The 27,410-nt window shown below is 39.2% G+C and overlaps 1 protein-coding gene across 2 annotated transcripts; it reads left to right on the top strand.

Moving 5' to 3' along the window:
* The first annotated feature begins 1,074 nt into the window (after positions 1-1,074).
* hk2 (hexokinase 2) lies at positions 1,075-22,988 on the top strand. Of its 2 annotated transcripts, XM_056418305.1 has the most exons (18): positions 1,075-1,337; positions 3,036-3,198; positions 4,929-5,077; positions 6,282-6,401; positions 7,606-7,701; positions 9,297-9,396; positions 11,975-12,158; positions 13,761-13,922; positions 14,316-14,549; positions 15,412-15,716; positions 15,833-15,981; positions 16,123-16,242; positions 17,305-17,400; positions 18,352-18,451; positions 18,656-18,839; positions 20,086-20,241; positions 21,571-21,807; positions 22,017-22,988. In XM_056418305.1, the coding sequence occupies exons 1-18, from the start codon at positions 1,275-1,277 to the stop codon at positions 22,159-22,161; spliced, it is 2,763 nt and encodes a 920-aa protein (XP_056274280.1). In that variant the 5' UTR covers positions 1,075-1,274; the 3' UTR covers positions 22,162-22,988. The 2 variants fall into 2 exon arrangements, with proteins under 2 accessions (XP_056274280.1, XP_056274281.1); XM_056418306.1 differs by lacking the exons at positions 1,075-1,337; positions 3,036-3,198; positions 4,929-5,077; ... (3 more) ...; positions 11,975-12,158; positions 13,761-13,922 and having other exon boundaries at positions 14,460-14,549; positions 15,479-15,716.
* Positions 22,989-27,410: the final 4,422 nt, after the last annotated feature.

The following is a 27,410-nucleotide window of genomic DNA, read 5'->3' as shown; positions in this document are numbered from 1 at the left end:
ATTTAGTTTCAAGTTGTATTTGTTCGAGAGGGACAATGAAATTGATGAACTGTAAATGCACCCAATTACAGCCGCAAGGCTGATTTCCATTGTCTGTCCCCCTGCCCTGACAGTACTATCTTTGAGCACACGTTTGGGGGGACAAGAGCCATCCCTTCATGTGCTTTTTGAAAGTGCTGATGGTTGGGCACTCCCTAACACAGGATGGTAATGTGGAGCGCCTGTGTGGGATAACACCGTCGCCTGTCGGAGGCTCTGGTGACTCTAGGGCCGCAGACAGGTCTCTGTTTGATGTACTTGTTCAGCAGACCATTTAGGGCTTTTTAAATGATGCTGGCTTCTTTAAGGTTGTTAAAACATAATAACTAATGTCTGTTCAGGATGTGGCAGTGATGATGGGTTTGCAGTATCTTTTTAAAGACTTTGAGTGCTCTCATATACAGAGATTCTATGGGTTTGAGTGTTGCTGTGCACGTGAGTGGCCATGACATGTAGGAATGTCCTGGCTTCGTCTGTCAAGCTGTTTCTGAAGTTTAGTAGGTTGAATTTGAAGTAACTTGCTTGCTTTTTGACATGGCTCTTAAAGGTCCGTGTGGAGTCTAGAGTTACCCCCTAGGTGCTTAAACTTGGTTCCTACATCTAGCTCTGTTCCCTTTACAAATATGTTCTAGTGTGTTATTTATTTAGTTGGAGAATCGTGACTTTGTTAATTTTCTGGAGAAAAGAATTGCATTGGGATCCGAGAGACCTGTGGGAAGTTTATGAGTGACTACAATTATTTCAGGTCTGTTTGAAAATAGCAAATCAATTCTAGTTTTCGAGTGGTTAGTTAACCTGGTGTTTTTTTCTAAGCGCTTAAATATAGTACTGGATGCCCGTAGTTAATACAAATAAAAAAATAAACCTTCATTGACTATTCATTTACAAAAAATGAAGAATTGTTGCAAGGCTCTCCCTTCACATCCATGAACAATACTTTAAAAATAAAAACAGATCAAGCCCGGCCTTCCCTGCAGCCAATCGGCGGCGTCGTTTCGCGATGACGTCATCAAGCTACTTGTAACTTCAGGAAGCTGGACATTTCCTACGGCTGCTTTTTAAAACTAACTTTAAAGTTTGAATTCCCGAGTTTAGACGAAAACTGACCGACGGGTGGAATAGTAATTTTGTTCTGCATTTATTATTTGAAGTAGCTGTCCTTGGAGCTCAACTGTGTTCAAGTCTAAACGCAGGAGGACAAAGCAGGACGTAAAGTCGCCACTCATCCCTGCAAGATGTTAGCCTCGAGTATTTTGGCTAATTTCTGTACGGAACACAACGACGACCAAACGCAGAGAGTGAGTACTGGTGTACAACTCTGGGTTTGTTCTGGGATGTTCGAGTCTTGAACTCGGATCCAGCAGTTAGTCCGACCCCTTCTTCCATTTAAAGTAGCTAGGTTTAATGCCAACGTTGTGGACGCAGCGACGGCTCCATGACCCAGATATGAGGTAGTCGGCTACTGTTCATACATATTGCACGTAGGTTGGTGCATCTGGTGTTAAATACAATCGGATGGTGTTTAATGGACATGTCAGAGTAGAAAATACGCAATAGGAAAGTAATAATGATGTCTGACTAATAATCGACACCTAGATCATCTGGAGACATTTTTAATATATAAAAATGTATATGTATTATTGTGCAACAATTATATTGTAAAAAAACTATCTCAACAGATCAATTCCTTTCATAATGCATTCCATATACTGGTTACCATTTCCAATTGTTTTATTTATGGTTCAGTGCAATTCCTGATTGCAGTCAATGATGGAAAGCATAGCATTACTCAGTCTTTCTTACTGACTTTATAAAAACGGACTCCTAAAATAGTTGAATGGAACTCGTTTACCTGTATGTGTCTTTCTGTTTGATGCCATTGCTGCCTGTGTTGTAAGACTGTCACCTATCCTATTGGTCCTCTGATCTTTGTCTGCACAAAAGTAAACAATATAGTTTCCGTTGAAAAAAACATGACTGGTTGATGTCAGGCACATAGTATGTCTTATTTCACTTAATCGTTACCTACTTGCTGTATCAGACAACAGTAGACTGGGCCTTTTTTATGTAATAACATTAGATGGGAAAATCTGTTTTTCATGGCCCCATTCAGAAAAGGCCTTCTCACCTCTTTTTGTAAAGCTATTTGTGGCTAAACTCTGCTATCCCCACCATCTCCAGTTTCACATCGCAGGACACACCAGGTGTGCCTGTGACATGAGAAAGCCAAACCTTGTGTTCTTAAGTGTACACAGTATTTGTTTTGCCCAGATACAAGGTCAATGTGCACACCATGGGTCAAGGTGACCCAGTAGAAAAGCTGATGCATTATGCAAGTCCTCTTTATAAAATCCATTCTTAAAATGTAAAAAGACTGGGCCTGAAAGAGTTCACACACAAAAGTTGTGATGAATAAAACTTGACTCCAGAATGTGCCCCCCTGAGCAGAAACTCTGCACACAACATGGAGATGTTGAAAGTGGCAACAAATATGTTGACGTGGTGAATTGCAGCCATATTGTAGAAATTATTATGAGAGGCAACATTATAGGTAAAATGATGCCTCTCACATTTAATTTCACTTCCTATCACATGTTTCTCATCTACTTTATCTGAATCACCAGAAGTGTTATTTGTACTTGTGCTAATGAGCCATAACTATTGCACCAGCACTTTTCATTTGTTAAAGGTATAATCAATCTCAAGTCAAAACCCGCTCAATATTACATCAGAGCTGTCTCGTTGGACTGCATGCTACGACACTCATTAGTTGTGGAGCCCAGCGCAGCTGATGAAATGATCTTTTTCGGTTATAGAGATCCTAACTCGCATCAAATTGCATTAAAGATTTGCAGAACAGAGCTTCCTTAACAATAACTTGGCATGGGATTTCTGGTTTCTTAAGTTACCTTAAGAAATATGGCCTTTTATTAGCTTCCCCCACATAAGGCAGTAGTGTTTTTCTGTAACAGTTTCTCCTCTCTACAATGGCTTAGGTGGACAAATACCTGCACCATTTTAATCTGTCAGATGCGACTTTAATGGATTTGTCAATAAGATTTCGCCGAGAGATGGACAAAGGCCTGGGCAGAGACACCAACCCCACATCTGCTGTCAAGATGCTGCCCACGTTTGTGCGCTCCACTCCTGATGGAACAGGTAATACCGCTTTTTAGGCAGGAAATGTACAAAGTGGGTCCATTGAACACATGTTGGACCGAGTCATATTAGACTGCTGTTCAAATATCAAGAGCACCTGAACTCTCCACCATTATTGTTATTAATTTCTTAAAGTTAAACAAATCAGACAATCTGTTTGTACCTCAGTATCAGGCAAAGCGTCATCCATGCTTCCTCTGAATACCAATTATATTGTATCTAGCCATAAAATATCACCCTGGAAGAAATGGGGTTTCTAGATTTGACTAACTATGAGATGGCGCTTTTTCCACAAAAACAGACAGAATAATCATGTTTTTTTGGTTTAGGCCATGGTTTGCATGCTGTATGTTTCAGTCATTGCTGGAACTTCAATAATGTTTGACACCCCTCAGATTTTTTTACAGATTTTTTACATTTGATTTTCAATGATGGAAAGGAAGTAAAAACCAACAATGTTAAGAAGGGACTCTGGGCCCTATTTCAACAAAGTTGATCAAATGTCCTATTTTCCCGCTTAAATTAACGAGATGATTGACATCAGGCTATCTCGGTTTATCAAAGGCTGATCTGCCCTCAGACAGTTTCGTTAATTTAAACCAGACGTCAGTTCACAGGATGATTGTGCGTGCCCGCCTGACTTCAAAAGGGGGAAGGGTTGATCACCGAAACCATGATTTTGTAACGGCACAAGATCAAATAAACTGAAAGGAAAATCCAGGTTTTTTTTCCTCCACTGACGAGCAGTAGATGAGGAATTTCAGACCATAATCATGAACATCTAACCCTGACGTCATTAAATTGATTCACTTCCTTTCACTGTAGAGGGGGCGTGGCTTATCTCCATGGAAACAGTTATACACCATGGAAGAAATAACCACTATTTCTCCTTAATACCTGGTGTGGAACTATCACAAACGTCTGAAAATCAAACGCCCTCGTGTTTGGGTTCATAACAATATCGTATATATATTTCTACATAACATCAACCGTAGGCTCACACAGCTAGGTAACTTTCACCGACTGAATACCTGGGTGAAAATCCTCTTTATTCTCATCTGTGCATTCATGAATCGGCTCTCAACGCGTTTGATTTAAACGCAGCACAAGTGTTGGGGAAATATATCGGATAATTTTAAGTGTCTCATCACCCCAAATAATCCGGTTTTTTTTTTAATGTGCCTGCTGGCAGTCGCTTAATGGCTCAACTCTTCCAGAACAAGTAGATAATATATATGTGTATACACATGTATGTGGAGATGACCATATATAATAGGAGTTTGAATCTGTGTGTGGGCCACGCAATGTAATGAACACATCCAGAAGTTTCTCAAGGGTTAAGTACACTTTACTAACAGCTCGGCATACAGCAGCTTTCCTGATGTTCTGCATCGCCGACTCTGTACCGCACTGTACAATAATGTACCACACTGTACAATAATGTACATGACTGTACACAAATGAGGAAGTAAGCTCTATTTCCTTCAGGGGGCGTGGCCAGATTATTCAAGTAGACTGAATAAGCCTGCGCTTTGATTTGTTGCTTTCCAAATTTGCTTCGTGGAACCGAAAAGCCTCACTTGTGTAATCTCATCCTCGAAATTATCCCACTAACTACGTCAGCCAGGTACGAGAAATAGGGCCCTGGTTGAAAGTGTGTGTCTGTGTGAGACATGTGACGTTGTGTGTCTGTGTGTGAGACATGTGACATTGTGTGTTTGTGTTCAAAGAGCAAGGTGAATTCCTGGCACTCGATCTTGGCGGATCAAACTTCCGGGTGCTGCTGGTCAAAGTTATGGCGAACGGCAAGCAAGAGGTGGAGATGGAAAATCAGATTTATGCCATTCCTGAACACCTCATGAGAGGCAGCGGGTCAGAGGTAAATACCACACATATAATATATACTGCAAACAATGTGGTGTACAGTACATGTCATGGATTGTCTTGTGAAAATTAATGAGTTTTTATGAAGTCAAGCAAAACCCTACAGGGCCTCTCCAAAACCCTTTTTACATTATGAATTCTTGAAGGTTCATAATTGTATGTATTCTAACCAATTGATTATTTTTCACTGGGTTGACATTTGTACTGAACTTCCAAGAAACCCTCAGGATACTTTGCAATATGTATTTATGTAAATGAGGAAAAAGAGTGGAAATTAACATGAAATAAAACCAGACAATGTTATATAACAGCCGGTGATCTCCTTTTTCTTATTGAGTAAATAATTTAATAATAAATTATCTGAATTATTTTTCAGTTTCAGCAACAGTTATATTTATGTATTTAATACATTTAGATGTCATATAAGTGTGAATGGCATGTAGTGTGTTTACCTAACCTTACCTTAAGCCAAGTCTTCACCCCAAAAAACATTGGGACTGTGCAATCAGCTTTTCGTTCCCGCAAGATGGGGTATTCACACACACACATATATATATATATATATACAGGACTGTCTCAGAAAATTAGAATATTGTGATAAAGTTCTTTATTTTCTGTAATGCAATTAAAAAAACAAAAATGTCATGCATTCTGGATTCATTACAAATCAACTGAAATATTGCAAGCCTTTTATTCTTTTAATATTGCTGATTATGGCTTACAGCTTAAGAAAACTCAAATATCCTATTTCTAAATATTAGAATATCATGAAAAAGTATACTAGTAGGGTATTAAACAAATCACTTGAATCGTCTAATTAACTCGAAACACCTGGAAACACATTTTCAAATGTTTGATTTTGTTTTGCTGTTATAAATCTTTTTTTTTACTTGGTCTGAGGAAATATTCAAATTTTATGAGATAGGATATTAGAGTTTTCTTAAGCTGTAAGCCATAATCAGCAATATTAAAAGAATAAAAGGCTTGCAATATTTCAGTTGATTTGTAATGAATCCAGAATGCATGACATTTTTGTTTTTTTAATTGCATTACAGAAAATAAAGAACTTTATCACAATATTCTAATTTTCTGAGACAGTCCTGTATATATATTACACACACACACACATGTTGAAAATGAAACCCTCTATTTTCCAGCTGATGGTTAATAAGAAAGCTGACCTTTTCTCTCTCCTGTAGTTATTCGACCACATTGCTGATTGCCTGGCTAATTTTATGGAGAAGTTTGGCATAAAGGATAAAAAGCTTCCTCTGGGCTTCACCTTCTCGTTTCCCTGCCAGCAGACCAAGTTGGATGAGGTAAATGATTTAGAAGTAATTCTCTAACCATAAGTGTGAAAGTCCTGCATCAAGTGCTAATGAACATGACATTGCGGGCCCACATTGCCACCCGTGTCATAGGTTGCCGACCCCTGCCGTACATTAGTAGTGTTACAGTACAGCTATGTGTGGCCCTGCTACTTTTACCTTCCAGATACTGCTTTTATCAGGGCACTTAAGCCATCTGTAGAGATTAAGTTAGCAAAGCCAGTTTCTTTATTTAATTCTCTCTCAAATGCTTCTTATAATTTTATTTTATATTCTAAATTGTTTAACTCCCACTAACTTGTTTTCTTTATTTTAATTATATAGAAACTGTTTCCTGTTATTTCCAGTATTTAGGAGCCTATAAACTACTTTGTAAAAATGCAATGATTAACTCTAAATGTGTTTGTTTCCTCTGTAAATTTTGTATGTTAGTATTTAGTATTGTTCTTGTTATTGTGTTTTTATTTTCTATTAATGCTCTAATGTGCACCTGCTGCTGTGATCTTGAAATGTCCCCACTGTGGGACTAATAAAGGAATATCTAATTTAATCTAATCTAATTTATAGTGGCGGTGAACAAATGGAGCCCAGTAGGTCACCAAAGTTAATTTGTCCACAAGTAGAAAAGCATTTCACAAAAAGCTGTCAATCACACACTCACGGAAAAGGAATGCAAAAAGTAACGATCACAAGCAGCAACATAATCTTGAAGCTTGTTCCAATCGACTGACAGAGCTCGGAAACTGAATAAAACTGGAAACATTCTAAACCTATTTTTCAAAATACAAACTTTATTCAAACGTAAGAAGGTTAAGCTGAATAAGTAAATTTCCACTTTTACTTTTCTCAATCTTATTATTGCAAAAATGATCCATTCAAACGTATAGACAAATGTACACACTTTATGCACTTCAAACTCCATCTGTTTAATCATACCACTAGAAACTATTAAAAATGCTCGACATCTTTCATACATTCTGGTTATCATGCTCTGGAGCTTACTAAAATGGCCTTCTCAGATTTTTATGTTTGTGTGTATTAGGAATGTTAATAATTATAATAATGTATCTGTTTATCGACGATAAGAATCTTGAACAATGAATGTTGTAAGTCAAAGGAGCGGCTTGTCACTAAAACGAGAATAGCTAGCACAACATATTTGTTTTACTTTTTGTCTTTATTTCCCTATTTGCAGAGTGTGTTGGTGTCCTGGACCAAACGCTTCAAGTCAAATGGAGTAGAAGGAAAAGATGTGGTCAGCCTTCTGAGGAAATCCATCAAAAAACGAGGGGTAAGCCTACACAATCTAGTTTCATAGTGCATTATGTACTGTTTACATGCATTTCAAAACGTGTGTAAACTTGCAAAGACCTATAAATCAATTGTGTTTAGTCTATGGAGATAATGCATGACATGTGAAATGTAGGTAGTTATATATTGATGGGGTTCAACTTCTGACCATCTCTGAATGTCGCTTGAGGGAAATTGGCTAAACGAAGCATCCCTGGCAGCTCGGTGATGAGCAGCAGGGCAAAGCACCAGTCACCTTCTACTCGCCACCATTTCAGTATTGAGCAACTGAACTCTCCTTTGCCCTGAATCCCACATAAGGAAAACCATCATCTTCAGGGGCTATTATTAGATGGTTGAATGGAGGGCGAATTTTAAAGGTGACGCGCTTTGCATACGATGAAAAGCTCGGAGATTAAATGCCAGTTTGCTAAGAAAGCTTGAATTGAGACAAATATGTGTCTGCGTGAGTTACAAGTTGTGTTCGAAGGCACATTGATACTCAGCAACAGCTTGGTTGTGGCTTATGTGTACATCCGCCTCAGGGGGATGAGTAAACAACAGTGGGAACTAAGTAAAGGTCCTGCCTCCAGCAAACAGAAGAGATGGATGGAGAGATTAAGTGGTTTTTTCCCATGATATTTTTCTTTTTATTTCAGCCGGTGATATGACATTATATAATGTCAAATAATATACAAATGTAATAAGTGTATGTATGTGTATATATATATATATATATATATATATATAAATAAAACGGTCAAATTAATATAAATGAGTATCAGTGTAAGTCAAACACATAAATATATATGTGTGTGTGTGTGTATATATATATATATATATATAATTTTATTTTATTTATTTTTTACTTAAAAAAAAAAAAATATCGTTCTTGCAATGTTGAAATGAAAACCCAGCAGCCAAACTGCGTTGCGGCAATATTTACATCTGTTGGACGATGATTTACATGCAGGTCCTTGTAAGTGGAAGCAGAGCTGGAGCAAACTAGTGATTTGCTCGACGGAGCTCAACATGTGGATATACGTCTCAGACTCAGTCCATCAGAAACGAGAAGACATCGTAAGAAAGTCAGACACTGATCAGAAAATGTATTTGTCATTTGGAAAGAAGTAAATTCAGACGGGAATATTCAAAAATAGGCAATGCGGTTGTTTCATACAGAGTCGAGACAGAAAATATGTTCTATTTTGATACGTATTTCTTCGAGACATGAAATTATCCATATTGGGGACGGAAGATTTTGGCCATATTGTTCAGCCCTAATAAGAACGAAGGTGTTCCTTCCAATTCAGTTTATTTGTATAGCCCATTTTCACAAATTACAAATTTGTCTCAGAGTGCTTTACGATCTGTACACATATACATCCCTGTCCCAAAACCTTCCAGTGGTCCATAACTTTACTGGCCACTTGCTACAGGTGATACAGCAGCGTCTTGAATGAATGCCTTAAATCCAAGTTCAGACCTCTGCAGGCACCTTGTGCAAGTCGATCTAAAGTTCTGTGCCTATTGCAACTGCAAAAAACCTTGCCTCTGTACTGATTTTAATTACAAATAAATCTAATCTCTTTGCAGGACTTTGACGTGGACATTTTGGCTGTGATCAATGACACCGTAGGAACTATGATGACGTGTGGCTACGATGATCATCACTGTGAAATTGGACTCATTGTGGGTGAGTCCAGAATTTCAGGGGAAAGAAATGCACTGTGTCTGGGAAGTGCCAACATGTACCATGTTATACTGCCTACTAATGTTGGTAGAGCAAACATACCCATGTTAATAATCAATCAAATATTATTCCACATGTGTAACGTTGTGTTGAGATGTTGTGACTTCACAGATGGTGTTTTACATAGGTTTCCTCCCGTGAACCCTCGAGCCCTGTATCTGCATCTTGTCATGTTTCTTATTCAGATTTGTCTCCTGGGCTGGAAGCTACAATCCATTTTTTTATTCAAGCATATGAGGTGTATAATGTTGTTACGTTCCCTCCCTTTTAGGTCTAGGGGAGGAAGGGAGTAATACAGATTTACCAACAACAAAGGGATAAACAAAAGGTGTTTTTTATTAACTAAACATGAAACGATAACTACTTCCTCCAAAAGCAAGGAAGCGAAGGGATACCAGCTGGCACCTGAGAGAAAGCAAGGAGAGGGAGAGACAGAGACACGTAACAAATGTGGAGACTGAAATAATAAAGGAGCAGAAGCAGGGAAGGGAAGATCCTGTGTGTCTGACATGTAAGAACATGTTACTGATAGATTGTCCTTTGCTGTAGTTTGATGGTGTTATTTCATTTGATACGTCTTTGTGCTCCTATCAAATCACATCATCATTTTGCTAACATTACCTCTTAATAATACATTTATATATTACATTATCTCTAAAAATAGAGTAGATTTCTAAATCCTAGATAGCAACAGCGTGTTGCCTGGGCAGTGCAATAAACGTAAAACCCTTTATTCTGATTGTACATGTCTCCCAGTCTTGTGTTGGGTAAATGTGGACAGACTCCTTGGAATTAGATGGGAGTTGTCAACTGCTTCTTATAATCTGCAAGTAAGATCCCATTCCCCTGCTCAACAGGTTTCTCACCGCCAACAGTGATGATCCCACAATCATGTTTAACAATGTTAAGTCTGCTCAATGGAGCACCGCCCACACTCAAGTACTTAATTTTGTTGGTGGAAGCGGTTAAATGTTACATCATACACAAATGTCAGCCTATTATAATGCCAGTTGTAACATCTGCCGTTCATAGTTATTTGTTGTAACCCGCTCAAACAGAAAGCTAGTTATATATAATATACCCACACCTAATTGGAGTGTGTAGAATTGCACAAACTGCTTTTCTGACATCTGCCTAGCTATCCTGTTGTTGGACATCTTGACATGGAAAAGCACACAGTCATGGCCATAGGTATTTGGACTGACACCATTTTTCTAATTTTGACTATTTACACTGCAATGGATTTTAAATAAAGCAGTCAATATGTGGTTGAAGTGTAGACTTTTAGCTTTATTCAAATGGATGTAACAAACATTTTTGCATTAACTGCTTAGGAATTACAGCCATTTGTACACAGTGCCCCACATTTTCCGAGGTTCAGAAATAATTGGTCAAACTAGCATAATAGTGAAATAATGATCATTTTTAATACTAGGAGGAATATACTTTGCAGTCAATGATTGCCCGAAGTCGAAGCTGAGCTTCCACCCTTGATGCTTGGCCAGGTCTTTACTGCAGCCTCCGTCAGTTGGTGCTTGTTTGTGGGTCTTTCTGCCTTCACTAAAAGCTTTCTCACTTGGGTTGAGATCAGAGATGACTGACTTTGCTATTGAATAATATTCCATTTATTTGCCATGAGAAGCTCTTGGGCTGTTTTTACATTTTGTTTCGGGTCATTATACGTCTGTACAGAGAGGTGCCGTCCATTTAGTTTTGCATCATGCTGAGAGAGACCTGACAAATGCAAATGTAACCTTTTTTATCTGCTTAATTCGTCATGAAATAACGAGGGAACAGGCCACACCTGGCAATTAAACCACTTGTAAGGGCAATTACTTTTGAGCCTCTGAAATTGTGGAAAACTGTAAAAATAGTTTCAATTCCAAAACGGTAAATCTGATAGTTTTGTTATATCCATTGACTTAAAGCTGAAAGTCAACCACATGTTGACATCTTAAATCTGTGGAAAGTCGTTTAAAGAGGAAAATAAGAAAAATGTCACAGTCCTAATACGTATGGCCCTGACTGTAGGTGTTACTGATAACATTATCATTGTGTTGTCAATGCCATAAGAAGAGCTCTGCTTATGGCATTGACATGTTAATGAGCCCGTCAGCCCCACGACAATTTCCTACCGTCACACCCTGCACATTCCTTTATTCTTCACTTTAAATGCACTGGTCACTTTTTGTTTGTCTGTGCACTGAATTCAATACTTTCCCGCGAGTTTGCGAATTCCAGTTGTTTTTGTGAAATGCTTTTGTGGGTGGCTGTTCCGTCCAGGTGGTATGTGCGTTTCACCACACGCTGTAGAGCCTTGTGGTTGAGAGCGGTGCAACTGCAATTTGTGGCGCATCACCAAAAGAAGTTGCAATTATATGTATGTAGTTGTATTGTCCTGGAGTCCATGTTCGACCTCCCGTGCTTGCAGAGGAACAAGAGCCCAGCCTTTACTGATAATAAGTAACATGTTGAATGAGAACTATGTAGTCATTTTTATGCTAACATCTCTTCCCTCAAGGAACGGGGACCAATGCCTGCTACATGGAGCAGATGAGGAACCTGGAGCTGCTGGACGGGGATGAGGGCCAGATGTGTGTTAATACAGAGTGGGGCGCTTTTGGAGACGATGGTTCCCTGGAGGACCTGCGCACCGATATCGACCGTGAAATAGATGCGGGCTCTCTGAACCCTGGCAAGCAGCTGTGAGTGTCTGAGCTTTTCTTACCTGGTCCAACTTAAGACATCCCTTCACTGAACTCTGCTGCAGGCAGGCATTTATTAGAGATGCCCTTTATTCGTGATTTATATTGTTCATATCGCTATATTCCTGTTATTTTAGTTGATCAATCCCTTTTGGCTGACCGACTATTTCAATTTGCTGTTGACGCAAATTACATAACATTTGTCATGTATAATTCAGCATAAGGCATACTCACAACTTTAACTGATTGATTATTGTAACAGATGGATGCTATTCTAGATCGTTATTACTACTCATTATGCACTGTTTTTTTCTCGCTTTTGTTAAGCTTCTATTAATGAAACACAAGATGGATAGCGATATAGAGATTTAGAGATGGATGTATTGTCAGGAAATATTTGCTTGTAAAAGATTGCACATTAATCTTTTAACAAGCTTTAATCTGTTGCCATCTGTAGAATAGTGCTGCTGGAGGGGCCAGAAGGTGTGTTATTTAGACTCAGTCAGAGCTTTACTTCACAGGGGGTGAGATTCAGCAGCATTTTGTTTTCGAGTTGTCCATCCAGTCCCTTCTTGTGAATGTAATATCTCAGGAAGGTCTGGGGAGATTTCTTATGTTTCTTGTTGCAAAGAAACCTCTTGTGGGATATTATCATTATTACCTTCGCATTGAAAATGCCGGAAGGTTATGTTTTGATCGCCGTGTATTTATTTATTTATTTATTTATTTATTTATTTGTATGCGTTTTATTCGAAAAACTCAAAAAGTATTGAACCGAATCGCATGAAATTTGGTGGGATGATTGTTTATTATCCGGGGACCAGTTGATTAGATTTTGGGATCGATCGGGTCAAAGGTCAAAGGTCATGAACAGGTCAAACTCTTTCGCAGAACTCAAAAAGTATTGAACCGAATCGCATGAAATTTGGTGGGATGATTGTTTATTATCCGGGGACCAGTTGATTAGATTTTGGGATCGATCGGGTCAAAGGTCAAAGGTCATGAACAGGTCAAAATATTTCGCAGAACTCAAAAAGTATTGAACCGAATCGCATGAAATTTGGTGGGATGATTGTTTATTATCCGGGACCAGTTGATTAGATTTTGGGATCGATCGGGTCAAAGGTCAAGGGTCATGAACAGGTCAAAATGTTCTTGAATCGCATGAAATTTGGTGGGATGATTGGTTATTATCCGGGGACCATTTGATTAGATTTTGGGATCAATCGGGTCAAAGGTCAAGGTCAAGGTCATGGAAAGGTCAAACTCTTTTTTTACCATAGCACGATACATTTTTGTCCAATTGGCATGCAACTAATGCCAACATGTTCATAATTCAATGCCCAATCTTGTGATATGCGAAGGTATGCGCTCTACCGAGTGCCCATTCTAGTTATATATTCTGTTTTAGGCAGATCAAGTAGACAAATACTGGGAAATGGAAAATATATCCTGTCCTTTAGACTGACATAAACGGTATATAAGGAGATGTCCTAAAAACATCACTGATGTCATGAGATTAATCATCTGATAGTTGCATCTGTGTTTGGTTGTGCATGTGTGGAGACAGTTTTGACAATAGATTTTTGTGTTACTGTACAGGTTTGAGAAGATGATCAGCGGCCTGTACATGGGGGAACTGGTGCGTCTCATCCTGTTGAGGATGACCAAAGAGAAGCTGCTATTCCAGGGCAAGACGACAGCAGAGCTCCTCACCACCGGGAGCTTCAACACCAGCTACATCTTTGACATTGAGAATGAAAAGTTAGTTTGTGTGTGTGTGTTTGAGAGAGTCTGATGCAGTGGTGACACAGTGAGATATCAAAAGGCAAAAGTTGTAATTTTTTTTATTTATTGTTTGACTTTATACTCATTTATATTAATTTGACTGTTTATATTAAATCAGTCAAATTAATATAAATGAGTATAACGTCAAACACATAAATATAATATATATATATATATCTCATCATCTTAGAACTGAAGCGATGTCATACGTATTGCTGGCCTTGCGCTTTTCATCTCCTAAGCCACAAAGTCCATTGTGCGCCAGTGTATGACCTTGCATTTTGTTTCTTGCCGACACGTCTCAGAATCACACTAAGCAGTCAAAGGTCAACGTTCCTGTATATATTTGGTATTCTACTTTACCTGCAGGGACAAGGAAGGTCTGGCGAGCACGGAGAAAGTGCTCCGGGACCTGGGTCTGGACCCGTCTGTTGAGGACTGCATCACCACTCAGAGGGTGTGTCAGATAGTATCCACACGAGCTGCACACTTGTGTGCTGCCACTCTCGTGGCAGTGCTGCGGCAGATCCGGGACAACAAAGCAGCTGAGAAGCTGCGGACCACTATTGGAGTGGATGGCTCCGTTTACAAAAACCACCCAGAGTAAGTATCTCTCAAACATAGAATTGTGTTTATGGGGCTTTTTGAAGTCGGCGTTCAATAAGCTGTCGGGTTCAGTATTAGATGCCTGTCACCTGAATAGAGTTGAATATTACATAACATTACATTTAGCTGACGCTTTTCTCCAAAGCGACTTACAGTAAGTGCATTCAACCAAGAGTACAAACTCGGACCAACAAGAATCAAGAAAGTTACATTTCTTCAAGAAAGCCAAACAACAAAAGCACCATAAGTAAGACCATAAGTAAGACAATAAGTAAGACCACAAGTAAGACCACAAGTAAGACCACAAGTAAGACCATAAGTAAGACCATAAGTAAGACCATAAGTAATACAATAAGTAAGACCACAAGTAAGACCATAAGTAAGACCATAAGTAAGACCATAAGTAATACCATAAGTAAGACCATAAGTAATACCATAAGTAAGACCATAAGTAAGACCATAAGTAAGACCATAAGTAATACTATAAGTAAGACCAGACCATAAGTAAGACCATAAGTAATACCATAAGGAAGTGTTTTTCAAGTGTCACTGAAGTGCTATTCTGTTTTTATTCAAGGTATAGTCGGAATGTTGAAAGTATATATAGTGTATATTCACTGCTCATTGTGTTTACCATGCATCAACTGATCTTCAACCTAAAAAACAGCCTTTCAATTCTGTTTGCTATGTCACAGTATGCATTTTGCTATGTATACTATGTGTGTGTGTGTGTGTGTGTGTATGTATTATATGAGAGATGTTTGTTTTACTTTATTGTGCTTGTTTGTTGAAGAGAAAAGTGATAACGGAGGTGATTCCAAAACGACACCGATATTACAAGTGTATCCACTTGTTCTAGGTTTCCCAGGAGGCTCCACAAGATGGTACGCAGACTTGTGCCAGACTGTGATGTGCGTTTCTTGCAGTCGCAGTGTGGCAGTGGGAAAGGTGCAGCCATGGTGACGGCGGTAGCCTACCGCCTCGCCGCTCAACATGCTGAGCGTCAGCTTATCCTCGACACATTGCGCTTGAGCCGTGAAAATCTGCTGGAGGTGAAGAAGCGAATGAGTGAGGAAATGGTGCGAGGCCTGTCAAAAGAAACCCACGAGCAGGCGAGCGTGAAGATGCTGCCGACCTTTGTCAGAGACACTCCAGATGGAACAGGTAGCTTTTAAATGAAAATATGATAATCCACTTGACGTGTTGAACTCTGGTTTCTCTTTTCTATGTTGCTTCTATGTAAATGTTCATGATTCTTGCCTTTTTGTTGCCTTCCTCAGAGCATGGCGACTTCTTGGCCTTGGATTTTGGGGGTTCCAGCTTTCGGGTGCTGCTGGTGCGAGTGAGAAGTGGAAAAGGTCACAATGTGGACATGCACCACAAGATCTACACTATCCCACAGGAGACGATGCAGGGCACTGGGGAAGAAGTATAACCCCCTCTTCAAATATTTTAAACTGATCCTCTGACAAAAGATATTCTGATTTCTGCATGATGATCCTACATGCACTTCATAAAGATGTGTAAAAATCAGGATTTCTTATTTATGTTTATCTTCTGTCTTTGCCAGCTGTTCAGCCACATTGTATTCTGCATCTCTGACTTTCTGGAGTACATGGGCATGGCAGGAGCATCCTTACCTCTGGGGTTTACATTCTCCTTCCCCTGTCATCAAAGCAAGCTGGATCAGGTAATGTTTTATTCAATATGCATTTTAAGTGTAACACTAGTAATAATTTGTATAGCAACATATTGAATCAACCAGTAGTTTTGCATTGTTTCCTGATCTTCAGGTGTGAATGACATCAAGTTGGCTGACACTATCAGTTTGTTCCCCGAGCTTCATCATTATTAGTTTAGAAAGGATTATTCTTTTGATTGTATTAATTAGCCAAAACCAGCATAACCCCAGCAGACTATCGGAAATGTGGTTCAGCCGATGACAACGAAGGAAACTAAACCCAGAGAAATCAGCTCTTAAATGTGTAATGTCTAAAATACAGTTTAAAGTCCATAAAAGAAAAATGATTTCAGTTATTTGAAATGTGGATTGGTCAATTACATGCAAAGTATTCTTGTTCCGCAGAGCGACAATGGGCCTCATGTAAGAACCTCTCCAGCAATCAGACTCGTGCAAGCGTTTTCTCTTCGGCCCAGTCCTGTCGTAGGAAGCACGTGCCAATCCTCTGTTAACCAGGCTTGAGGGCGTCACTATTGGATTGGATATTTCATTACTTTTAAATTTGAGTTTGAAAACCCAACATAAATTATACTTGCGCATAATTATTGCTTAATTTCACACTTGTCTGAGGAGTGTTTGCTGTATCTGACGTGACACTCGTACACAAGCCCACCGTACGAAAAAATAAGAGACAGTTATGATCGGAACACTAAAATGTCCTTTCATAAAGTTCAATGCCTTTTAACTCAACCAAATACTTTCTGAGCTTCTGATGAACACAGAAAGATGAAACATCTGCTGCATTTTGAAAAGGTTTTTGATTGTGGTTTCAAATTGTGCAAACAGCAGGATAAACTGTTATTTACTGCAATCCACTGACATTGTTCAGGTTAATCGGAAACGAAGACATCAGGAAAGTTAATCATTAGACAGCGGAAACATTTAGATTCATTTTTCATCGTGCCAAACCGCTTTTGATTTCTATTTCTATTTCTGTATACCAGCATTAATCATCATTTATTTTTCATTCTTAAGAGTCTCACACACAAATCAATATTCTCGTTTGTTCAGGGCATTCTTCTGAACTGGACAAAGGGGTTCAAAGCCAGTGGCTGTGAGGGACAGGATGTCATTACATTACTGAAAGAGGCTGTGCACCGCAGACGGGTCAGTAAACGCATCACAAATACTTTGTCTCAACGTTATTGAGAAATGTAGCATGTTATTGTTGACACCAAGTCCTCCAAAGAGGCTTATGGTAAAAAAAAAATACTTAATGGTCCCACTGATTATGTCTGTTGCCTCTAGAAATGTATTTGAGTTCAGTTTTTCTAGATTTAGGTGTCATATTTGTATCCCTTTAGTGTCTACAGCTGCATCCATACTCATTCATCCTTGACATTTAAGCAGCCATTATTTTAAAGGTCTAGTCGGGGCTCAGGCACAAACAAAAGACAAACAGTTGCTATTCTGAATGGGTTCATCTTAAGCCACATCGTCTTTTGAATCATTCCTTAATACAGCATATAAATGTAATGTGTATATGTAATGTATTCCATTGTTATGGGGTCTGGATAATGCACTTGCAATTATTATAGTTACAAATATATATTATCTACAATGCATGTTAATAAATGACATGATTGCTGTTATCTATGACTTCTTCATGGTTTTACCAGTAGTCCTTCTTTCTGTTTTACTTTGGATGATTCGCTCTCGGCTCAGATTGAGCTTGGTCACATGCGTGCTAACCGTGGCTTCAGGGCCACCAACCTCCATCTTAGATGGATCTAACGTGCAAGATGTCCAGCTCTGACATGCCCAAGGAAAAGAAAAAGAAAAGTGTAATCATGTATATGTTAATGTGCATAAGTCTTTCCACACTAATGCAATCAGTACATTCTCTGAGGAGAGTCTAGTCTCGTCTTCTCTTATCTCACTTTAATTACAATATGCTGAAAGGTTATAATGGAACGGCGTCAAATAGGGAAGACAGACTTGTCAAAAGGAGAGGGGATTTTAATATGGAGCTACTTATTACTATATATCTGATATTTATAATTACAAAAACTGTGTTTTCAGTATTCTAGATGTCAATCACTTTATCCCTGCTTCCAGGAATTTGACTTGAACTTTGTGGCTGTGGTTAATGACACCGTGGGAACCATGATGACCTGCAGCTATGAGGACCCCCAATGTGAAGTGGGACTCATTGTGGGTAAGTCTGTCCCTGCTTCCTCTCTGGAAGCCAGTCTCTTATCTCTTCTGGCCATTTTTAAATGTTAAAATCAATTCAATGTGACCAAACATTAAGTGGTGTTTTGTTGTTGTGTGCTTTTATTTTTTCACTTTGGAATGATGCTCATTGAAGATTGACAGATGTCTGCTTCCGGTAATACTTGTCCACATCTCTTTAACTCAGGCACGGGGACTAATGCGTGCTTCATGGAGGAAATGCAGAACATCGAGCTGGTGGAGGGGAATGATGGCCGCATGTGTGTCAACATGGAGTGGGGAGCATTTGGTGACAATGGCGTACTTGATGACTTCTGCACCGAGTTCGATCACATTGTCGATAATTGCTCAACCAATCCTGGGAAACAGAGGTATTGGATGTGTAGTTTATGACATGATAAAATCCACTTTGTATCCATGAAAAACAACCAAAAAGGGCAAACACTCGCATCAAACGGCATCACTTAGTCACAAATAATAAGCAAATATAAACTAATGAGCAAGAAGGTGCCCAGGGCCAACCCTGTATCATGAAAATCCTATTAACCCTGAACTAAAACGTAACGTGCAATTAGGTTTGACAAACGTATTTCTCCCCCGATTACGTTTGTATTTGACGTATTACAAATACGTCTCTAATCAACGTATCTTAGCCGTTTGTTGTCTCGCTTTTCTACAATGCTGTTACTAATTGAAAAAAGCGTCCTCTCGTCTAATGACCTTGTAGCATCGTGTGGGCAGATTGGTTATGCTGTCAATCCAAATGCTGTTTGATCCCACTGTTGCTGCAGCTTGGGTTCACAGTTACACAGTTTGTGCCTGAGCTGCAGTTTATGTTTCTATCTTTCAATGCACAGCAGATCTAAGTTGAGCTGCTTGTGCTTCTAGCTCGCATTAATAATTCTAGGTTGATTAAATCAAACTTTGCTTTACACTCTGCCCACCTGGCTGACCCTCACCACCTCTGATCCTTTCCGTGGGACTTCTCCGGTGGCTTCGGTTTGGCAGTCCCCTACATGGAGAACACGTAACTAATGGGGCAGCACTTTTATAAATTGGTCCAGCACCTAGAGAGCTGCAGGTCAGAAACGGCCGACAATGTGACGAACCGATCTCGGCTGACAGGCTGGACAGGTCGCCCTGGGCTGAGACACATGGAGACAGACGAGCTTTCACACACACATTCTCACCTACGGGCATTTTAAAGTCATCAATGAACTTAAGCTGCGTGTCTTTGGACTGTGGGAGTAAGTCGGAGAACCCGAACGGAAGCCGCGCTGCCACGGGGAGAACGTGCAAACTCCACACAGAAGGGCCGCTCGATCCGGGGTCAAACCCGGGGCCCCTCTTACTGTGAGGAGGTTGAATGCAGCTCTCATTAATGTTATTGAACACATCTGGGCTTTTCCTAATATGAAGTTTAAATAACCAACCTCTCAACCACTGCCAGTTTTTGTTTATTCTCTTTTATTCATGAAAATAAAGTCAGGCTGACACTACAAATAAAAAAAGCTGTATAGCATAAGAAAATTGTAAATTAGATTATTTATTTGAATATTATAAATGTTAGCAATGTATTGCTTTGGGACGTTTTCCAATTGTGTTTTTTTCTCTGAGGTATGAGAAGATGATCAGTGGCATGTACCTGGGGGAGGTCGTGAGGAACGTGCTGCTAGATTTCACCGCCAAGGGCTTGCTGTTCAGAGGGAAACTGTCCGAGCGACTCAAGACCCAGTGCATCTTCGAGACTAAGTTCCTGTCACAGATTGAAAGGTGAGTATTACAAATAAGTCTCGGTAACCCTGTTCGCACTTGTTTTAGACGCGTGGAGATGCGGTCTAATTGACTGCTGTAGGGAATAAAGACAGTTATTCATTAACACGTTAAATCTCAAATATGTTTGTGTAATCTTTCAGGGATATAAAATGTAGCTTATCAGTTGTTAACTATCAGTCCTCAAACACATTTATACACATTCAACTGAAGAGTTCTTGGGGCGCTAACGCCCACTTAAAAGCATTTATTTTGAGGAAGGGTATAAGAAGCATAAGGTATTATGTGAAAATAATACCGACATACTAAAAGCAATAAGGCATGATCTATGTGTACACACAAATGAAATGGTGTGTGCACAAAGCTTGACGGACTTATTGTCTGTTTTTCATCTAACGTTTGATATCCTCATGTTCCTCCAAGTTGCAAAATCTTTTATTTATCTTTCAGCAAATAAGACCGGTAAGCTTTGTGCACACGGCATTTCACTTGTGTCGACATAAATAATGCCGTATGCAATTGATCAGGCCCTTGGACCTTCCTGCACGTCGAGGATACGAGTAGAACGGCCATGCAGTTCAGTGAGCATGAGACGCGACACGAGTTAGACCGTACCAGGTCATTTAATCACTCAGGTCTTTAGCTAGTTCTGAACAAATTAAATGTTGATTTAATAAAAAGCATTGGTGGAGTTTATTAAAGTACAGCGCCTAGAAATGGCTTAAAAATACTAATGAGAAACTCGCACAAAATTAAAGAAGGCCGACTTCAGGTTCGGTTTTGACTCGGCTCCAAGAGACTTGTTGATGACTTTTTAAATGTGCTTCGCAAATTGTCGGTGAAACGGACTGCCAGAACTAAATCGTCTAAATCGCCGAAAGCATTAGAATCCTATCGGATAACCACATTTAGGACTTTAAATGTGTGCGTTTGGTGTTTCATGGCGAAGAATGCGTCGCCACGGCAACTGTGTTCCGCTATATATCAAAAGCTTTGTGCGTTGAGGTTATGAACGTCTTACATTTGTGTGGAAGTTAATGGACAGTGCTCGGGCTCTAATAAGGTTGCATTGAACTGTCTGTCAGCAGCTTATTAACTGATTATATCGGTGCACTTATGGCCACGTATAGTTAAGTGTCTTTACATGGAGATTAAAGTACTGAATAATACATGAACTCATGTGTTTTCGTCTGTGTAACACAACGGCATTCATCCTCCAGTATTATCACATTAAGTTGAATGAAATAAAATCATTGCTACAAAGAATCACACTCTGCATGTTAGCCATCTATTTTGTGTTTATGACTCTAATTCTGTCCGACCCCAAAGTGACCGCCTGGCCATGCGACAGGTCCGCTCCATCCTGCAGCACCTGGGCCTCACGAGCTCCACGTGTGACGACAGCGTGCTGGTGAAGGAGGTGTGCAGTGTGGTTTCGCGCCGCGCCGCCCAGCTCTGTGGCGCCGGTTTAGCTGCCGTGATCGACAAGATGCGAGAGAACCGCAACCTGAATCAGCTCTCCATCACCGTGGGAGTGGACGGCACCCTTTACAAGACGCACCCTCAGTAAGGAGCGCTCTTGTCCCAACACAACTATTGGGTGTGCATAAGCCCAGTAGAATCAGAAGCATGACATGTTCAAGTTCTTCCATTTTGAGTTTTACAACTACTTAATGTTTTCTTTATTCTTTAATGCCAAGCTGCAAGGTTTGCCTCAAAGATGTGAGGATTGAAATGTAACACTGGTTCCCTTTCCTCCCTCCCTCTTCCTTAAGTTTCTCCAGCATCATGCAAGAGACGTTGCAGGATTTGGCGCCGCAGTGCCAGGTGACCTTCCACAAGTCGGAGGATGGAAGTGGGAAGGGAGCAGCGCTGATCACAGCTGTGGCCTGTAGGATGAAGAGTGAAGGCCAGCACTGAATCGTCTCCACTGCGGTGGACAAGTGGAACCGGATCTACCACTACTGAGGTCACCAACATGAAGTTACCAACAGCTGGCCTGAGTTTAGAACTTTAGTACGGAAATGTTGAATTTGACTTTTTCTGGGTGTGTTTTCACATCCACACATGTGCATGTTAGTTGTTTGTGTTCCTAATACATAATTATTGTGTTTGCCGACATTGCAGGGGACGGTGGAGAATAATTATAGAAATGACAGTTTAAGTTGTGTGTGAGAGAAGATGCAGCTGCTGTGAAATATGTCTGTTACAAGATGTGGAGCTCTTTTGGGTGTGTTTTTTACACTCCAGCAGGTTTCCACCCGGCTTAATTCATTTTTTAAATTTTTTAAATGAAGTTAATCTGTTTACTTTTAACCTTTGCATAAGTTAAGTTTAGAATCGTTTATTCATACTGCGACTTTTTGGCATCTGAAGTCACAAAGTGCCTCACAGTAAAAGTCGAAAGCACGACCATAAAATAAACAGAACCAGGAAACGACTCACAACCTGACATTGTGGTAATTTGGTCCAGAAGATGAGCCATGTCTGCAATATGTTTGTATTTAGAATATTTTGTTCTATAATGCTTTTCAATTTTTGTTTGATTTAGTTTCACATCAATTTTAAGAATGATTGTAAGATTTTATTTTAAATACTCTTTTGTGAAGTTATAAACTTTTACTTAATTGTTATCAAATTTAAATGTGTTGCTCTCCATCTCTTCACTGAAATTAAAAATAAAAGTCTATCTAGAATGACTGCACTAAGATAAAACAATGACATTAAATGAAAGGTTTATTCATAGAGCAGGTCTTTGTCTTTGTAGTCGTACTGTGAAGCCTCGGCCGAGCTGGAAGGAGAGTTGATTTATTCCCAGCGGTAGGAAAACAAAGGGCGAGTTCCAAGTGGAGGGAACGCAAAAGGTTAATTGCCTCTTCTCGGTTTTTAGACTTCTTTGTTTTATTTAGTTTCTTCATCTCCTTTTGTATCACTCTTGGATACATCGTCCAACAAACCAAACGACTACACATTAACACCACAGACAACAAACATCCTATAATCAGTCATTGTTCATAATATACTGTATTAATCCAAAAGTGGAGAAATCCTGCTTTTATTGAACCAATCCTTAGTTATTAGTGAGGCAACCAGAGAGCAGCTGAGGGTTCAGTGTCTTGCTCAAGGGCACTTGACACACGCAAACTATGGGCGGGGATCGAACCGACGACCTTGAGCTTCCTATGAGCTCCAGCCGCACAGTGGAACACATAATGCACAGGTGTCAAACCCAAGGCCCGCCATGCCTTGAAAGACATAGGATCACCTTTACTTCAAGTGGGAACTAGTGGGGCGGCTTACAATATACGTGACAGGGTCCGTTTAAGAGCGGGTGTTGTAACCAGGGCAATGAGGTGGTGTAAAAGTGAAGGCTGTTAGTGTCACAGGTGTTTTGTTTTAGAGTGGAATAAATGGAGAATTCAAATAGTTATTTAACGATGTTCTGGAGTATTTAGAATTATACAGCGTGACAGTGACAACCGGCCCTTTGAGGGCAGCCATGATGCTAATGTGGCCCACGGTGATAATTAGCTTGACATCCCGTTGTCATCTACCAATTACTGCCACAATAAAGTTGGCCTTGAGCTGCTCTTGGTCTCTATTCAATGGAAGTTTCTCTTTGTTCCATTCGGATGGAGTCGAATCGGTTCTAAGGAAACGACTTTCATCACCAACTCCACCTTTTCACCTGATGCTGTCTCCATTCGGGGGCCTCGTGTATTTCCTTCTCTTGTGCTGCTGTGCCATGCAGCCTCCCCCGCAGGGTACCAGCCAAACAAGCGTCTACTCCACAACTGTAAATATCCAGCTGAATTCACTGCCGGCTGCGGCAGCATGAAGCCAAACAGGCTGATATGCAAGCCACTGAACTTTAATCACTGACGTTTAATATCTAATAAAAACCTATTTGTTTGAAAGTTTCTTTTGAGTATCGTCATGGATTCAGAAATATAAAAGTGAGTCTTTTCATGTTATTTTATTTCATAATTTACAATTTGTGGAGCAGATGAGGCTCAGGTTTGTTTTGGAGCCAAATTCTTATCTCATGTTTTGCACAAGCGTGTATATTTAAAGAGAATAACATTAATGTGTGTAGATTGTGAACCTGAATGGCAAAGTTAATTTAATCCACAAAGTCACAATGGGAAGAGTAAAGATTTGTGATACTGTTGGAGTTGGTGGTTTAAGGGAAGTAGGGATTCATTTTTGCCTTGTATTTAAGTTGTTTCTATTTGATTCAAATGCATTTTATTTTCATTAGCATTTTTGGATGACATGTAATCCTTCGTGGCCAGAAGTTTAGATCTTAAATGGTCTGTACATTACTCTCGCCTTTCAGGGAAACTCATAATGATTTACAGGGAGACTAATAAAGTCAAAAGTCAGCCTTATTCTTAATTTTTTTCGACATGTAGCAAACATACAGAAGAGTTGGAAAAAACCTTTCTCTCTAGTGCAACATATAAAGTGAATACCAAATAATTTAGTGCAAGTAAATAAATAAAATAATCATAATAATTACTGAACCTGAGGACATGTTAGTTTTGACAATCTTTTCTTTTAAATGATGTTCATTTTTATATTTTAAAAATAATGTATTATGTTAATCCATATGCAACAACATCCAGGTAAATAATCACCACAAGCAAAAGTGTATAAATCAAATTGTGGCCAATGACAAAATGTTCACACTGCTTCCACTATTAATTTTCTTGATGGAGCAGTCAATTTTTTAAAAATAATATTCTATTTTTTTAAATTCTAAAACTAATAGTTTTCTTGTTGCTGCTCATAATCTTTACAGACAAATAGGTACAGGATCTTTCTGATTGAGTTTGGTATGTAAATACCTATCCAAAGTGGTCATCTTAGACCCCGACTAATCAGTTTATAAACTCCAGAAAAAAGCCCTGAAATGATGCTTGACTTGTTTTCCCGTCATGAGACATGTATCTTGACACAATAAATCAATTATTTGTCATTAGATGCTGTGCCTGTTGTGCCCTATGAGGTTTACAAGTAATTACTATTTCAAATGACATGTCAGTACCATTATGTGCATATTAATGGTAAGAAGATGAAAGGTAGTAATATGGGCTCTTGAGAATAATACACGTGTTGTTTCTGTCCTTTCAGTACAGATCTGAAGTTCAGAGGGATGACTGAAGAGCTTTACGGCAGACTGATACAGACATGTTTGTGTTAGAGAGAAGAGCAATGTGCATAACAGTGCATTTTGTGAATACTGTTATTTGATTATACTTGATTTCACTATGTTAACAGGTCCTATGGGTAAGAAAAGTCAAGTAAACTCAACCTGTCTGACCTTTTTTCTTGATTCTATACCTTCCGGAAAGTGTCCAATACAATAACATTATTAAAACAATAAAATATAAAAAGGCATACATCAAAACCAATAAAGCAGATACAAAAGAAGGCAATCAACACAAAACAATAAACATTTTAAGGGGTTATTTACAGATGGAATTGACTTTATTTTGCAGGTATTTGGTAGTTAAAGTGACCGTATGAAACAGAGTTTTTTTTAAACTAATCGGATCACCAGAGTTAATGCAATTCATCCTGAGGAGAACACATGGCTTGCCTGGCACTCATCTAAAGGGACTTTCTTTATTGGAGGTGGTTGAGTTAACATTTGTGTGGACATAAAGCCACATGATGGTGAGATTTATGCATAATCAGTGTTAGTTTTGGTGTCTACCTCTGATGATTCAGACACTCTATCTCATCCATTTGTGTCTTGGATGCTCTGAAAGCGATGGTACCACATCAACAGTGCAATAGCAATGGCTAAGGCACAGAACATGATAGGCTCTATATCGACTTGCCTATGGTATAGGGCAAGATTTTTAAATTTAATTATCAGGACTTTATTCTCATTCATTTACGATTAAATTCCAAGGGTACAACTTTGTTTTCTGCTTCTAGAGAACACAAATATATGGGTTATGTTTGAATGTGCATACTCGGAATTCTTGCAGAAACACAAAAGAGCGAATAAAGTCATGGGATTTAAATGAATTAACAATCATTATGAGTAAGTAGTATATATGAATATAACATATGTAGGTCATACAAATATTATTTTTAATCTTTAAATATTTTAATCTAGAAAGAACTCCATGCTTAATCCTAAAAGGATCTATAAATATATCAAAGTATTATTATAATATTTATTATTGTTACTATTTTACGACTACATGTCTAATGTAACTGAGCCATTATTAATATGATTAACTAGGCTGTTGCTTTTCCTGCTGTGATAGTATGGGAAGAATAGCAAGTAAATACACATGGGGGTGTCAGAGTATTTCCTGAATAGCTTTGTAACTGCATTAATCAGTCTTACAGGATTCAGTGATGACATTAGACAAAGAGATTTAATTGGGCCTTAGCTCATTTGTACAAATCCTGGTCAGATGTGTGAGCATTTGTATGTAAATGTGGGTGAATTACATGAGTTCTGGTGATTGGTTACTCGGCTGGAAGCATTCCCAGGCAATTTATTGCTTTCAGATGACATCAGGTCGGCTCTTCAATAAATCAGAACCATCTGCTGATGCTGGTGTGGCAGAATACTAAATTAGGCCGTTCAAATGGCCTAATTCTTGATTTTCAGCCATATAGGTTCACGTTGCTCTATAAGATGTATAATTCTCCATGTTAACCACCATTTGTGGTTGTAGGAATGGATAACATGTGTGTGAACCTGGACACTAAAGAGCATCAACTACAATTGGTCTTAGTTTATAAAAAATAATAATAATAATCAAACATTTTATATGTTCCTTAAATTACTTTAAAATTATGTCATGAGCTCTAAATGTTGGCCAACTTTATGGAACGCTGTTATGAGCTTTATGATCTTCCCTCCAGAGGCGGAGTGGTTATTTTTATTTTTTCCAATTCTTTTTCCAGAAACGTTGGTCCAAAGACATCAAAGTGTAGACAGTAACGGTTATTCCTAGAGAATGAGCACACAAACAGCAGGCTGGCCCCCTGTGCACAGAAGTACCTGGCCACACCGGCATCCTCCGTCCCCTGCGAAAGGTTGTTTTCTCTTGCTGGTCATATTGTCCAGAAGAAGAGAGCTTCTTTATCATCTGAAAATGTTAATAATCTGGTGTGCCTTAGCAACTGGTTTAGTG

The sequence above is a fragment of the Pseudoliparis swirei genome, chromosome 7, assembly GCF_029220125.1.
Source record: "Pseudoliparis swirei isolate HS2019 ecotype Mariana Trench chromosome 7, NWPU_hadal_v1, whole genome shotgun sequence".
Lineage (NCBI taxonomy): Eukaryota > Metazoa > Chordata > Actinopteri > Perciformes > Liparidae > Pseudoliparis > Pseudoliparis swirei.
The sequence above is the reverse complement of the archived record's forward strand: the minus strand, read 5'-3'. Positions and strand labels throughout refer to the sequence as shown.